The sequence below is a fragment of the Heterocephalus glaber genome, unplaced genomic scaffold, assembly GCF_053883595.1.
Source record: "Heterocephalus glaber isolate CG9 unplaced genomic scaffold, H.glaber_assembly_v1.0 deba00001465, whole genome shotgun sequence".
NCBI classification, from domain to species: Eukaryota; Metazoa; Chordata; class Mammalia; order Rodentia; family Bathyergidae; genus Heterocephalus; species Heterocephalus glaber.
In genome coordinates, this window is record NW_028258312.1 from 6,068,238 (window position 1) to 6,085,483 (window position 17,246).

At 34.7% G+C, this 17,246-nt stretch overlaps 1 protein-coding gene across 2 annotated transcripts in view; it reads left to right on the forward strand.

Annotated features, from left to right (window-relative positions):
• The window catches only part of Pja2 (praja ring finger ubiquitin ligase 2), a 73,747-nt gene that overhangs the window by 20,157 nt on the left and 36,344 nt on the right, over nt 1-17,246 (forward strand). For both annotated transcript variants that reach the window (XM_004841764.4, XM_004841765.4), the window contains exons 2-4: nt 9,058-9,175; nt 11,118-11,318; nt 12,717-13,746. In XM_004841764.4, coding sequence (XP_004841821.2) covers nt 9,145-9,175; nt 11,118-11,318; nt 12,717-13,746 — 1,262 coding nt within the window. In that variant the 5' untranslated portion in view covers nt 9,058-9,144. The remainder of the gene's footprint in view (nt 1-9,057; nt 9,176-11,117; nt 11,319-12,716; nt 13,747-17,246) is intronic.

Below are 17,246 nucleotides of genomic sequence, written 5' to 3' on the forward strand. Positions count from 1 at the left end.
TATAACATTGATTTTTCTGTTTTCTTGTAGAGCTGTTGTTTTTGTTTGTTGTTTTCCTTGAACCATTGACATAGAAGTAAGTCTTTGCTGTTGCTTTATTCTAAATGGACTTGAATTGCACATTGCAAATGAGGGTAGGGTGAGCCAGAAACCTTCTTATTTGTAGCACATTTGAATCAGAAATTTTAACTGAGAGGTAATTTTGAGGATTATTTTTACATTTCTTTTTTTAATATTTCTTGTTTGTCTTTGTTGGTTCCCCTTTATTCCTGTTTCCCCCTTAGCCAGTTAGTTGTACTTGTAGTAAATCAGAAAATCTTTATAGATCTAATGTGCTGAGTATATGCCATTCAGTTCATTTTTCACATACTTCTCTCTATATTTTCTTTCTTAAAAATAGAATATCTAGAGAGCATAAGAATTTATAAACATTTTAGTGAAGTAGAGGCTTTACCATAACAAATTGGAAAAAACAATTTTTCAATTACTTGAATATAAAATTTTTGTTTGATCTCAAGATCTGTTTCTGATTACATCTACTCTATGCTTGGATCATGTTTTTTAACGTAATTTTTGCTATAATAATTCTGAATTTATTATTCCTTTTATATAATAGTGTACAAAAAAGTTTTTAGAGAAATATTTAAACATGCTTGTCATTATATCAGATTACCTTTTGGTTTTACCAGAAGTGGCAAACCCATTTTACCTTAGAAATTTTAACAGTTGAATGTTTAAAATTGCTTATATTTAGACCTTATTATTGTTTCTGCAGTGGTCCATTTGTAGAATTTGAAAGTGAATGATTCTACTTGTTATCAACTCCTAAAATTGGAAGGTACAGGTTGCTATATAAGAAAAATTTTCAGGATATCACATTCTATCAGGGAAAGAAGCACAGAATCGTCCCATTGATTAATTCAGCCAACATTTTAATGCATACCATGCTAGACAATGTAATAGATACATTGCATTCTGATAAAAAGAACATTCAAACACTTTAATGAGGGAGGTACGTATCTTATGTCTGCTTTTCTTTCAGTGGCTTTAAAAATTATGTAGCCTCTCTAGAGCTGCTGACATAATCTCCTAAAGTGATAGTAATGACCTTTAGGTTAGGAGTCAAAAGATCCAGAATTAAAACTTTCTGATTCACTCCTTTAATTCTGAGCAACAAATTTATATAATTTTAAAAAATTAATAAGTATGTAAATTCTCCAAAGCATTTGAAAGGAGTCAGTCATATGTTATTTACTATGTTATTTATATGTTATTTATTAGGTAGATAGTACAAGGAGCAGACTAACTCAGTAGTCATTGAAGTTTAAAATACAGACTTGTAACTGATGAATTAACCATTTTAATCTTGCCTAATAAGTATAATCTTTATTCATTCCCTCTCCTCTCTTTTCTTTTTATACTTATGATAGGAGTGAACACTGTCATATAAACCTGATTATAGAGGCCTCAGATAAAATTATTAATATTTACAGAGACATTCTGATCTACTTATTCGTAAAACAAGATGGGCTATTGAAAATAAGCAGAAAATAAAAGAAATTTAAAAGATTATATTAGAGAATAATGGAAGGCTAAAAAGGCAAGTGAAAGTCTCCCATGGAGTGAAAATATGAAAGAAAAGTTTATAGACAAAGGATTAACCCAGATAGGCCAAATACAAAGAAAAAAAGAAGAAAAAAAGGACAGTTTTGTGACACTAATAGGAGACTTTGAATTACAACAACACAAGCTTAAGTCTAGCATTGTTTTTCTTATATGAGAAATCCAAAGTATAAATAATTTAAACAGAAAAATATAAGATAGATAATAGAAAACAGAGAGTCTTGTGCAAATGGGAAGGGGACCAAGAGATAAAGGGAGGTGGAGAGGGTAGGAGGGCAGGGGAAAGTAAAAAAAATAAAGATGTGTTATGTACATGTACTAATAAAAATTAAAAAAATAACAGCTTAGCCATTGGCTGTATCAGATGTAGGGCACCCCTAAGGAAGTCCCAGTGCATTTGCATTATATCAAATTAAGACAAGAATCATATATAATGTACAGAGAAAAATTTTGTTTTCCTACAGAAGGAGAAATAAATTCATCAGATAATTTTTAATAGAAAAAATACTAGTTTAGAAAATATGATTTGGTCTTGTGCTGTACTAAAATGTGAGAAAAAGATAAAAATATCTTTCAGACATCCAAGAAATCAAATCCTATATATCAAATCCTATATGTACTTGCTGAGATACTTGAGAATCATGTAGTAAAGGGAGGAAAACAGGATTCAAACCAGAGGACTTAGTAGTGCAATCAAAAGATGCTGTGAAAGTAGTTGGTAATTGGCCTTGAAAACAAAGTAAATTTAGATCAGAGTGGTGGACAGCAATGAAATGAATATGTTCAAGAAATTTAAGAACATGGTGCTTTTCATGATTCCTGTCCACTTACCAGTTCTTTTATTCTTTCTTTCTTCATTCCACTCAGACTTTGAATACTCTATTCTGCTAACGCTGTCCTTAGCAAGATCTTTGATATCCTCCATGCTGTTTTACTGGTCAATTGTAGGTCTTCCTCATACTTCATGTTTTAGCACAGTGGGTCAGTTCTACCTGAAATACTTTCTTCTCTTTATACTGACACTCCTGAATTTTTCTCTTCTCTTACCGGCCTCTGTTGGTTTTCTGGAATTATTTTTTCCTGGCCTCATAAAGTGGGATTGTTAAGGTTCAGTCCTTGTTTTTCTGTTTTGTTTTTGGTACCAGGGATCGAACTCAGGACCTTGCGCTTGCGAGGCAGGAGCAGCACCACTGAGCTAAATCCCAGACCCTTCAGTCCTTGTTTTTCTATACTTCAATATGTATACTGTGTGATCTCTACCAGGTTCATCCCTTTTTGAGTATTATCTCTTGTATTGACAACTCCCAGATTTTGATAACAGCTCAGAATTCTCCAGTCAACTCCAGACTCCTACTTAATATTTACACTCTAATGTCTAATAGCTAATTAGATAATGTCCAGTATCTCAAACTTAACACATCCAAACCTGAACTCAAGATATTTACTCCAGATCTGCTTCTTCATAAAATCTCCCCATCAGTTAATTGCAAGTCCATTTTTCCAGTAGTCTATCCTGCAAAACTTGGAGTCTAAATTCTATTGGCTCTGTTTTCACAGTATATCCAGAACCCATTTCTCACTTCTGCTTTTACCCTGCTCTAAACCACTATGATTTCTTGGCAGTACTATTTTTCTAGTTTTTTAACCAGGGCCCTGTCTTTGACCTTGTTTTCCTTTATGGTATTCAACACTGTGGCCAGAGGGTTGAAGTCATATGATGTCTCTTCTCTGCTCAGAACTGTTCAGTGTTTTTGTTTTTCGTAAACTTTATTGGTATATTTTAGATATACAATACAGTTACATTCATCATTGGGATCTTGTACCTTTACATGATGTATCTTGGTTCTTATTTTTTCCCTATTCCCCTGCTCTCTCTTCACCCCCACCACTCTTCCCTGTTTACAAAGACTTTGTTTCTATTTTTTCATTTTTTCATATCAATTCCATTCCCTTCTTTCCTTTCCCCTACCCCTCTCATTTCCCCTTTCCCTTTGGACCTTTTCTTCCTATTTCACATTATCTATTATACCTTATGATCCTTACTTACACTTTTAGTTTTTCACACCAGAGAAACTATTTGGTATTTACACATGTATCCTATTTATTTCATGTGAGAGTATGGCCTCAATGTGCATCTATTTAGCTATAAATGTCCCTAGTTTCTCATTCTTTAAGGCTGAGTAGTACTTCATTTTATTAAAAAAAAAAAAAAGTCTTCTGTATCCAGTCACCAGTTAATGGGCAGTTAGACTGTTTCCAAGTTTTAGCTATTACAAACTGTGCCGCTATAAAATGGGTGCACATACATCACTGTGGTACGATTCTTTTAATTCTTTGGGGAAGATACCCAGCAGGGGAATACCTGGATCAAATGGCACTTCCAGTCCTAGTTCTTTGAGGTATCTCCATACTGATTTCCACAGTGGTTGCATCACTGGACACTCCCACCAGCAGTGGAGCAGTGTTCCTCTTTCCCCACAGCCCTATTTGTCATTGGTTGATTTTATGATAGCAGCCATTCTTTCTGGGGTGAGGTGGCATCTCAATGTTGTTTTTATTTGCATCTCTCCAGTGACCAGTGAAGTTGAACATTTTTTCATATGTTTATTTACCATGTCTACTTCTTTGTGTGAGAAATGTCTGTTCATTTCAGATGCCCATTTTTGGATTGGGTCTTTAAATTTGGGAGGTCTGATTTTTTTAAGTTCTTTATAGATTCTAGATGGTAGACCTTTTGTCTGAGGGACAATTTGTGAAAATTTTTTTCCCACATTGTGGGTTGTCTCTTGACACGGTTAGTGGTTTCTCTTGCTGTACAGAAGCTTTTTAGTAAGAACAGATCCCACTAGTTGATTGTTTGTGCTAGTTCACAGGCAACTGAGGCTTTGTTCATAAAATCTTTTCCTACACCAATGTCTTCAAGAGTTCTACCTAACCTCTGTTCCATCTGTTTCAGTGTTCCTGTTTTAATATTTAGATCTTTAATCCATTTTGATTTTAGTTTAGTGTATGGTGAGAGATATAGGTCTAGTTTTAATCTTTGGCAAGTTGAAACCCAATTTTTCCAGCACCATTTTTTAAAGAGGCTGTCTTTCCTCCAGTGAGGGTGTTTGGCTCCTTTGTCAAAGATGAGATGGCTGAGTGTGTCTGGCATTGTTTCTGCATCTTCTAATCTGTTCCACTGCTCCTCAGGTCTGTTTCTTTGCCAGTACCATGCTGTTTTTATCACAGTAGCTTTGTAGTATAGTTTCAAGTTGGGGATTGTGATACCCCCGGCATGTCTCTGTTGCCTAGAATTGCTTTTGCTATTCCGGGTCTCTTCTTGTTCCAAATGAATTTTTGGGTTGTTTTCTCAAGGTCCATGAAGTATGCTGCTGGGATCTCAATTAGAATTGCATTAAATCTATATAGCAGTTTTGGAATTATGGCCATTTTCACTATATTAATCCTTCCTACCCAGGAGCAGGGGATGTCTGTCCATTTTCTGATATCATCTTCAATCTCTCTTTTCAGAGTGCTATAGTTTTCTGAGAAGAGGTCTTTGTTTTCTTTGGTTAGGTTGATTCCTAGGTATTTCAGTTTTTTGGATGCTACTGTGAAAGGAATTATTTGCCCTATTTCTCTCTCAGTGAGTCTGTCATTGGTGTAGAGGAAAGCTATTGATTTTTGTGTGTTGACCTTGTAACCAGCTTGACTGAATTTGGTTATGAAGTCTAGAAGACTTTTGGTGGAGTTCTTGGGGTCTTCTATATAGAGTATCATGTCATCTGCAAATAATGACAATTTGACTTCTTCATTACCTGTCTTTATTCCTTTTATTTCTTTCTCTTGTCTAATTGTTGTGGCTAATTTTCCAGAACTATATTGAATAAGAGTGGTGCTAGTGGACATCCTTGTCTTGTTCCTGATTTGAGTGTGAAGGATTTCAGTTTTTGGCCATTTAGTATGATATTGGCTGTTGGTTTTTCATAGATGGCTTCTATCAGTTTGAGGTAGAGACCATCTATTCTAATTTTTTGTAGGGATTTTATCATAAATGCATGTTGGATTTTGTCAAATGCTTTTTCTGCATCTATGGAGATAATCCTATGGTTTTTGTCCTTGGCTCTATTGATATAGTGTATTACATTGATTGATTTGCATATGTTGAACCATCTCTGCATCCCTGGGATAAATCCCAGTTGATCAAGGTGTATGATCTTCTTGATGATCTTCTGCATTCTATTTGCCAGTATCTTATTAAGGATTTTTGCATCTGTGTTCATTAGTGAGATTGGCCTAGTTCTCTTTTTCAGTTGGGTCTTTCTCTGCTTTGGGGATCAAGGTGATGCTTGCTTCCAGGAATGAATTTGGGAGTATTGCTTCCCTTTCAATTTCATTGAAGAGTTTAAAGTGTAGTGGCAGTAGTTCCTCTCTAAATGTCTTGTAGAATTCAGCAGTGAATCCATCAGGACCCAGGCTTTTCTTAGTTGGTAACTTTTTAATTACGTTTTCTATTTCATAGACTGATACTGGGTTGCTTAGAATTTTTAGGTCTTCTTCATTCAACTTTGGTAATTCATATGTATCTAGGAATCTGTCCATTTCTTCTGTGTTTTCCATCTTATTGGCATATAGGTTCTGGAAGTAGGTATTGATGGTCCTCTAGATTTCTGCTGGGGCCATTGTAATTTCACCATTTTCATTCCTAATTGCATGAATTTGGGCCTTTTCTTTCCTTTTTTTGACGAGCTTGGCTAAGGGTTTGTCAATTTTGTTTATTCTTTCAAAAAACCAACTCTTGGCTTCATTGATTTTTTTTGTATCAGTCTCTTAGTCCCCATTGCATTCATTTGTGCTCTGATCTTTATAATTTCCTCCCTTGTACGAGCTTTGGGTTTGTCCTGCTCTTTTTCTAGAAGCTTGAGGTTCAGCATCAGGTTGTTTAATTGGGCTCGTTCTGTTTTCCCAATATGCATATTCACTGCTATGAATTTCCCTTGTAAGAAAGCTTTCATTGTGTCCCATAGATTCTGATATGTTGTATTATCATTGTCATTTAACTGAAGGAACTGTCTGATTTCTTCTTTAATTTCCTCTGTGACCCATTGGTTATTCAGAAGTGTGTTGTTCAATTTCCGTGTGTTTATGAAATTTTTTGAGTTTCTTTTGCTATGGATCTCCAATTTTATCGCATTATGGTCTGATAATATACAGGGGATAACTTCAATTCCTTTGCACTTACTTAAACATGTTCTATGTGTGAGTATGTGGTCTATTTTGGAGAATGACCCATGTGCAGCTGAGAAGAATGTGTATTCTGATTTTGTGGGGTGGAAGACTCTGTAAACATCTGTTAAGTTCATTTGTTCAAGAGTTCAATTGAGTTCTAGTATTTCATTACTTATTTTTAGTCTAGTTGATCTATCTATTTGTGACAGTGGGGTGTTGAGGTCCCCCACTACAATTGTATTAGTGCATATATGACTTTTGATGTCTGTTAGTATTTGTTTTATATAGTTGGGCGCACTAGTGTTTGGTGCATAGATATTTATGATTGTCATCTCTTCCTCTTGGATTGTTCCCTTTACAAGGATGTAGTGTCCTTCTTCGTCTCTGTTAATCAGTGTTGGTTTGAAATCCAGTTGATCTGCAAAGAGGATAGCTATTCCTGCTTTTTTTCAGGTTCCCGTTCCATAGAGTATTGTTTTCCACCCTTTAACTTTCAGTCTATGAGTTTCCTTTTGAATTAAGTGTGTTTCTTGTATGCGGCATATTGTTCGATCTCGCTTCCTGACCCATTCTGCCAGTCTATTTCTTTTGATTGATGAATTGAGACCATTAATGTTGATGGTTATAACTGATATGTATTGATTTATCAGTGTCATGACTTTTTGTGTGTGTTGAATTTTCCCCTTTTACATTTAATTTCTTGTGCCTGATGGATTCATTCTGCTAGGCTTCCTGGGGTTGTGATCCTTGTTGTCTTTTCCTAGGATATTGTGTAAAACTTTTTGGAGTGCTGGTTTCGTATTCATGAAGTTCCTAAGATGCTCTTTGTCATGAAAGTATCTTATTTCTCCATCAATTTTAAAAGATAGTTTTTCAGGGTACATCAGTCTGGGTTGGAGGCTGTTTTCCTTTAAGGCTTGGAATACATCATTGCAAGCCATTCTTGCCTTGAGGGTTTGCATTGAGAAATCTGCTGTGAATCTGGTGGACTTTCCTTTGTATGTGATTTGTTTTTTTTCTCTCACTCCTTGTAGAATTTTGTTCTTATGTTGGGTTTCTGGAATCTTATTATATGCCTATGTGTAGATTTTTTTTTTTTAATTGAGGCTAATTGGAGTGCTATATGCCTCACTTATCTGTATGTGAAGTTCTTTTCCCCTGCTTGGGAAGTTTTCTTCCATTACTTCTGTGAACTTTTTTTTACGTTGTCTGCACTCTTTCCTGTTTCTTCATTGACTCTCATCAGTCTTAATGTAATTCTTCTTTTCATTGGCAGCTGCTGGATTGATCTCTCATGGTCCCTTACTATTTTAAAGGAATTTTTCTTTTCTTGTCACTAATTGCAATCTTATCTTCTTTATCTGCAGTTCTGCCCTCACATTGGCTCATTCTGGTGCGTAAACTTTCAGTAGAGTTTTAATCTCCTGGAAATCTGTTTGCATCTGTTTTATGGATTCCATTTGTTTCCTATATTGGGATTCCATCATGTTCCTCAGCTCCTCAATTTTTTTATCTGTGTACTCTCTAGCTTTATGAATCATGTCTTGCACTATGGGCACAATCTGCTGTTAACTGAGAAATTATTTCTGATTTCATTTTTTCAAGATCCTCTTTGGTTGCCAGTTCAGGGAGCCCAGGTGTTGAGTATCAGAGTGTTCCATCTGATTTTCCTTTGGGGTTGCTGTAGGTGATCTGGAAGTCTGGTTTTGAGGCTTGTTTGCATGTCTTCTCATTTCGATGTGAGGTGGGGGAAGGTGTGCTGCTGGCACCCAAGGGGCTCACCTCCTCTGTGCTAGGATCGGTGCTATGGCCTCCCTTTCTTATTCTTAAGCTCAAGAATAATTCTAAGTTAGGCTGAAAGATGTATAGTACTTGATGAAGCAAAAATAGCACAGTATAGACCACTCCTAAACAGTTTGATCATACATCCTCATCAGCACTTCTTCCACTGTATTTGCTTGTTTGCTTACAAATTTTATGTGTTCTTGTCAGTGGCAATCATAAGGACGTCATATACTGAGGGGAAAATATATCGAGCAGATGAAAATCTGTGATTTATATAGCCAGTTTGATAGATTTGAGGGTTTTTTGATTGATTCGCCAGATCACGTTATATTTTTCTGAGTTATAGGGTTAACAGATTTTTACTAGGAAATCTCAATTTGCCATTTTTGTTTTATTCTTTTATTACTAATAGTTCGTTCAATCCATTATTTTTTGTAGGAATCTTTTGAAGCTTATCCACTATATGAGTGAAAACTAAATTACATCAATATTTCTGCTGATCTGGACACACAGAAATTGCCATATATGTCACAGTACACTGAAAAAGAGCCATCAGGTAAGGAAAATGTCAGTTTTCTGCGTTAAAGCCTTCTGTTTCTCTCTGCGTACTTCAGTAGCATATAATACATATCATCATCTAATATGTAGCCCCCAGGGCCAGTTTTGTTCCATCTATTGAATATTTGTAAAGCTTAATTTTTAATTCTTTTTTTTTTTTTTGGTGCCAGGGATCGAACTCAGGTCCTTGTGCTTGCGCAGCAGGCGGCAAAACCACTGAGCTAAATCCCTGGCCCTTTAATTCTTGATATAAAAAGTATTCTGAAATTTTTATTGCCATAGCTCTTGACTCCTGTTTACATTCCATATTGGAGACTGTTCCTTTGGAGAAATTGTTAAGGGCATTGATTCTGAAATTATTGGACAAATAATCAAAACACTTAATGTTAAACTGAAGTTTTTAATTTTTTAAAAATGGAAAACAGTATCCAACTCATGCTTTTTGAGATGTTAAAATAAAAGAATGTAACTCTTGATAATGTGTGTTATAAACATGTTTCCTTTTTTCCCCCTGCTCGGAAGTGATTTTAATTCTTAATTCAGTAGAGGAAAACATGTGAAGCTTGTTAATAAGTCAGATACCAGATACTGTGAGGAAATATTTTGTTTAGTTTCTGCATAGTATATGTAATATATAATTGGCTAAGCAACTTTAGACTTAATACACACACACACACACACACACACACAGCACTATTTAGTAAAAGATGCTGCGGTTTACTACTATATATCATCCAGTAATCAAAACTTAATATTCAGGTTATTTAAATGTTGATGGCTTTTCTTGCCATAATGTATACCATTCATTTATAGTTTCAAAAATAGTGTGTGTTTGACTTGGCTCACAACTTTTTTTAAAATTTTATTTTAGGCTTTGGGACACATTGTGATCTAGCTTCTCTATGATACATTTACCGTTGAAGGAAGTTACCTGTAGTCTTTGACAAGAACGTAGTTACTGTAATGTAACTGACTACCATATTCTGTGCTAATAACTAACTCATCAAATATATAGTGAGCATGTACATGAAAGATATTTTACCTTAGTGGTTTAGAAGATGATTCTCCAATCTGTAAAGAGTTTTGGCAGTGTAACAATTTGACATATAAAAAAATCTTTTCTGGTAGATTTCATATCCCAAAAGAATTAACAGCATAATACCACAGCAGTATATGCACACTCATGTTTATAACGGCTCAGTTTGTAATAAATCTTGGAAATCAGCCAAAATGCCTATCAGCTGATGAATGGATAAAGAAGATGTGGGTTTTTTTTATACAACAGAAGGCTCCTCAGCCATAAAGAAAGACAAACTTGAGACATTTATAGCTAAATGGATGCCCCTTGGGACCATACTCTTAAGTGAAATAAATTGGACACACATATATAAATACCACATTGTTTCTCTGGTGTGAGAAACTGAAAGTGTAAATAAGGACCAAAATGTATAATAAATACTGTGAAATAGGAAAAAAAAATTCAAATGGGTAGAAGAAGTAGGAAGGGGGTGTGGGGGAAAGGAAGGAAGGGAAAGGAAAAAAAAATGGAAACACTGCTCTTGTTAATAAGGAGGGGAAGAGAGGTTGAAGGGAGGTAGAAGAAGAATCAGGATATATCATGTACAAGTACAGATTCCCTGTGATGAATGTGATCATTATGTATACCTAAAATGTACCAAATAACCTAATTAATTTTAAAAATCCAAAATACCTTCAAAAAAACCACATTTTAGAAGGTATGTTTTTGGAAGAAGAGGCTACTAAGTCTTATCATACAGTATTTCAGGTTTAGTGATCTACTGTGTGAATAAGAATATTTTATGGTACTGGTAAGGTGCATTTGATGTTCAGTAGCACATGATCTGGTGAGTTTATACCATGTATGTTGCCAGAATAAAGGTCATTGCTGTCCCTTTTTTTTTTTTTTTCCTTTATTTCAGTAATGGATCAAGAATCCAGCAAGACTGCTTGGCCTAAATCAGCAGGAGGCTATCAGACAATTACAGGCAGGAGATATGGAAGAAGACATGCATATGTCAGTTTCAAACCATGTTTGACCAGACATGAAAGAAGTTTAGGCCGGGCTGGTGATGACTATGAAGTGTTGGAACTAGATGATGTTCCAGTGGAAAATTCCTCAGGTATATAACATGTAGTTACTTCAGGGTCATTAACAGTTATGTAGTGATGCTTTTAACAACATTTAAAATTTAGAGTAGGTTTTGTGCATATCCATGAGTATAAATATGCATTTTCTGTCAAGAAATTCTATTTTGAAATTTTTATTAAATTTAATATTAATAGTATAAATATATTTGGACATAAAACCAGAATATGGCCTGTCATTAACATATAACTACAGTGTCATGGCAGTGATTTCATTGTCATAGCCTTTAGACAGAAATCATTCAAACAAAAAGAAAAAACACAAAACAAAGCTTTTTAATGTGAACTGAGTTTATTTTTCCCAGCATACTACATTTAAATAACTTTAATTTTATGTCTAAATAATTTAGCTTGGCTAGTATTTTTATCATTTTATAAAATACAGTTGTCAGGTAGTACTTAATTATTCCATTAAAACTTTTTAATCAGTGGTTTGAAATGTATTTTACAGATATCCAGGTACTGTGTTCATACCTTTGGACTGGGTTCATATTCTTCCTCTTGTTGTGAGAAAACTAGATAATACTATTATGTTTTACTATCTTTCATGTATATCAATCCAGATTACTAGCTAAGGGCTTTCCAATAAAGAAGGTTTTTACAATAAGACTGAACTTCATTATGTTCTAGTTTATAAATTTTTGTTCCAACAATCTGAGCGTGTGTATTTTTCATTTTAAATTAAGATAATGAAAGAATTTTGCTTAATGTAATTCATGGGCTAGAGTTGATATAACTCATATCTCAGAATTCTGACAGACTCTGTGGCAAAGAATCAGCATATTGACTTGTTTTTCAAACATAGTTATAACACATCTAAAACTAACTTATTATAAATTATTAAAACAACCCATTTTAGGTATAGAAATCTAAAACATGTCCAGAAACTGAGAAACAATGTTCTAAAGTAACACCCAGGCACAATAACCTCATTTTTCTTAGCTGTATCCTTTTATATCTGTGATAAGTATTTTTGAAGAGTTTTATTTTTAACCTGCATGTAATAAAAGAAGGTAAGTTGGAGCTCAGTGGAAAGGCAGATTAGTTACCCTATGACATCACTTACTTTTCTCATTACGTAGGTTCTCATTAGCCTCTCCTTTATGTCTTTCAGAAGGGTTTAGGTGTTAGGATTTAGGTGAAAAACTGTCTGCAAGAGAAATGTGCATAGAGATACTGAAAAGCTACACAATGACATAAATGAACTCATAAGGTAGCCAGTGTGTGCTGCCAGTTGATGTAGGGAGCACAGAAGCATTTGCCAGATAATTGCACTCATATTTTCAAGTAGGTAATAATTGGTATGATATCCATTTAACAGATATTACATAAAATTAATCCCTCCAAAATGTTTTCTTTTGTTCTGTATTCAGGTTCCAGTCCATTGGATCAAGTTCATTCTTTACCCAATGAACCTAAATTTGAAAAAAGTGAAACAGAAATTTCCACTCGTGGCACAGAAACCATTGAGAGCAGTCCATCCTTTGCTGTAGGACATCATAGTGAGGAAGGCAAGGAGACCTTAGGAAGCAGTAAAAATGTTCATAATCACTCTGAGGGAGGAGAGTATACGCTGAGAGCTTGTAATGCCTCAAGTGTCCAAAATGGAATTGCATTGGTTTACTCTGACTCCTGTGATCCAGACAGCAAGCATGGGGAGGATAATGACCGTCTTCAACTTTCTGCAGAAATTGTGGAAGGTGATAGATACCAGGAAGCATTAGGCAATACAGTGTTTGAATTGGAAAATGGAGAGGTAGAAACATATGCTGGTCTTTCACCGTCACTTCCCTCTTTTAATAGTGAAATAAACAATGAGTTTGAAGAGCTAGATCCAGGATCATTAGTGAAAAGTTCTGGTGATACTGAATTTGTCTTTCAGAATGGCCAGGAATTTCAAAGGTCTTCTGAAGATGTTAGAAAGAAACAGGAAGATAGTATTCACCAGGGAAGACAGACAGAAAATTCAACTGAAAATATAGCTTGTATTACAGGGCGTATTTGTAGTGAACAAAATCCTGGTGATAGGGACAAAAAGCATGGAAGTTCTCCTGAACAGGTAGTGAGGCCAAAAGTTAGGAAAGTGATAAGTTCAAGCCAAGTGGACCAAGAAATAGGTTTTAATAGGCATGAGGCTAAACAAAGAAGTGTTCAGAGATGGAGGGAGGCTTTGGAAGTTGAGGAATGTGGCTCAGATGATCCCTTAATAAAATGTGAAGAATATGATGGAGAGCATGACTGTATGTTCTTGGATCCACCTTACTCAAGAGTTACAATACGGGAAACAGAACACCATATAACACCTGAAAGCAGAGCTGCAGCAGGAAGGCAAGAACTTCGAGATAACAGCTTTTGGAATGGCTGTGGAGATTATTACCAACTCTTCAGCAGAGATGAAGATAGGTAAGGCTTCATGCAGTACATTATCTGATTGGGTAGAGAACAAAGTGATTTATTTCTAGTATTGTAATATTTAGTTGATGAGCTACTAGATATGATTAAGGAATTAGATATTTTGTCTTATCAGATATTTTTACTAAGTTTAACCATACATACAAATGCCTAGAGTTTTTCACAGAAACTTACTTTGGGGTACTTTAATAGTTTACAGAAATTAATAAATTGAGGTAATGATTATTAGTTCTTACCAAGGGTAGAGATGCTAATTATTTCACTTCATGGTATTTCAATGAATGAAATGTACATTTTTATGTTTTTAAAAAATCCACGTTAAACTAGGCCAGACTTAAAAAGTGATTAAGATCACAAAACATTTATTTTCTTAGAAAATATGAATTAAACTGCTATAATGTAGTATGTGTAACTAATAGAAAACAATTGAAATGTAATTTGTGCTGCTGTCTTAAAGCTTGTAAATTTTAAGGGATGGCCGATAATTTTTGTGTGCTGTTTTTTAAGCTAAGATTAAAGTTAGTTAAAAACTTTGCCCAACTTTTATTTTTCCAGTTCAAGTTCATAGTCTTTTATCCAAAATCCACAAAGTTCTAAAAGCAGAAATTGACCACAAAATCTGACCTGATGTTGACTTCTTTAATAGCTGATCTGGAACTGACCTAAAATGAGGAGCTTTTTTCCCCACTATTCCTACATTTTGTGACAGAAACCGTATGTTTGATTACTCTTTGCTGGCCTAGACCTCACTGTAGGCTAAGCAACATTTCTAAACCTTGGGGGAAAATATATAAATTCCACAACACATTCAACCCTAAGATTTTTGCATTGGGCGTGAATCTCTGTTAGACTTCTAGGTTGGTATTAAAAAGAAGAAGAAAAGAAATATGCTTTGATACTTAATCTATTTGAAGTACAAGTATCTGTGATAATTTTTTCCCAATTACTTTTTTGTTTCTTGTTTTTTTTATATTTTAAGACAAGATCTTAAAAAAAAAAAAAGGCAAGCTCTTGTTTTGTAGTTCAGGCTGGCCTTGAACTCACTTTGTCCACCAGGCTGGCCATGAACTCCTGACTGATCCTTCTGCCTCAACCTCCCAACTGCATTGGATTACAGTGCGCCATCACACCTGGCACTTTTTTGCTTGAAACAAAATTTAACTTGGCTAGGCCTTCACAAAGCATTGTGGATACACTAATCAAAAATCAAAACCTCTTAAGTTTTGCTTGCTTTTTATACTCAGGTCTAACATGTAATGAAGTTTATGAAATCTTTATGTTATTTGCCAACCCTAAGAGAAGAGGTAGTTTTACTGGCTCCTGATTTCTAAATTGATTTATTTTGTCAGTGGGGGAAGTGTTACATATCATTGCCTAGAAGGACTGTGGTTTTAAATTATTATGGAGTAGTTTTTTTGTTTGTTTTAATATTTATTAGTAGAAATAAATCTTCAGTCCATACTTCATGTTTAGATAAATTCTGCATTCTCTTAATGTTTTCTTTTTCATATTATTTGGAATTATTTGGCCTCCAAGTGAACTTAACATATTATTTATGCATTTGATTCTGTATATTCCTTTTTTTTAGATGTTTTAAACTAAATTTGAGAAACCATACGTACTGTATACCTTACTTCATCCAGAGAATTGTTTGGATAAAACAATTTGCATAAATTGTTTGCAAAAAAAAAAAAAAAAAAAGGCTGAACTCAAGTTAAGTAATCTGTATGTCCTAAATTTCCCATGTTCCATTTCTGAATAAAATACTTTTCTAGTATTATATATTATATATATAGTATAATAGATATAGTATATATATATTATAAATCAGATTGTCAGAGACGCTTCACTTTTAAAATTATATCTTGATCTGCTTTCAGAGATGATCTTGTAAATATTAAACATTGTGCCATATGCAGTATTAGCCCAAAAGCTTAAATAAGAATCAAACTTACAGTTTGAGTGTTTTCTTAGTATATGCCTTACTTTTCTCCTTGCTGAGTCAAAGTACCCAACCACCCACAAGCTAAAAGAGGAAAGGTTTATTTTGGCTCATAGTTTGTAGAGGTTTCAGTTCAGTTGGCTGGCTCCAAGGCAGGTTAGCGTGGCAGAGGGGCTTCACAGAAGAGAAACAATCCATGGCAGGGCAGGCAGGAGGCAGCAGTAGAAGCAAGCCTCCTCCTCTCCCATTTTATCACATCCAGGCTACAAGCCTTTTGGGTGGTGCTACCCACACCCATTACCTACACACAGAACTGTTATAAATCAGTTAGTAGACTAATCCACAAACCCTTCATCCCAGTATCACACCCTTAATCCACACTCACACACCTAGATCAGCCACCTCTAAAAAGCCACACCTATGTCTGCATGAGGCTTTAGAAGGAGATAGAGATACAAGTCATTAGAGTATACTTATTTGTAATTTTTTAAAGTGATATATTAGCATCATGAATAATGATAGTCTTTTTTTTTTAACAAGCAGAATATGCAGATAGGAAATTTCTTATAGTTATCAGAAACTTTTTCCTTCAACTCATTAGTAATATATTGACTTACAGAACTCGGTGCATGCCAAAATGACTGAACTAGTTTTGTAGCATTTTTTAATACACTAAAATACACTTGAAATACTAAAAACATTTAGGTGTTTTTGAGAATCATAAAGGAAGTTCTGAATGATGATAATACTTCTACCTTGGTTGGTACTTGCATATAAAAGCCTTGCATGTGTTTTAGGACCTTATTTCAGTAGTCTGAACAGTTTCAAAAAGTAAGATATTTCTGTTTCCTGTTATCCACCATAGCTCCTTGCAACTTGCAAAGTACTGTAGTTGCCAGACTGCCTTTCAACAGAGTGCCAGCTAAAGGTGGAAATTTAATAGCTGCACACACTTAGTTATATTTTGCCCTTGTTCATCTACCTGATGTTGTACTTATCCTCTTTCATCTATGTAATGCTTTTCTGTTATCCTGTGCAGCTCTGATACTCTCAGGATTGGAAAAATAGGAAGCAGTGACTGTACTTTCTGTGTTTTACATAGAGCTTCTTCTTAATTTAGGTTTGAAGTTTTGTTGGGTGTTGTTGTTGTTTAGTTTTTTCTCCTTTGTAAAACTCAGAGGTGATATACTGGAAAAGATTTTTGGTCATGTTTGTGTTATGAAGATTACAGATAGAACACTTAGCAAGAACAACTAAAATTCACTGTGACAGTTTTAGTTATGGGAACTTGGACTACTTTTAAAAGTGTATGGATTATGTATTTTTTATAAGTGGAGAAGTACTTTAATGAAGTTGTGATCACCTTCTTCCTTGTAAAATTCTAAGTGATCGCTTAATCACATCTGAAATGTTATACTCAGTGGGCTAAGCATTGGAGCTGATAGCATTGCTCTGAGCTATTTGACAGGAACTGAATACCACCTTATTAAATTAGAACTGCTGGGGGAATTTTAATAGGCAGCATATTATTACCAGACTTGGAATTAGA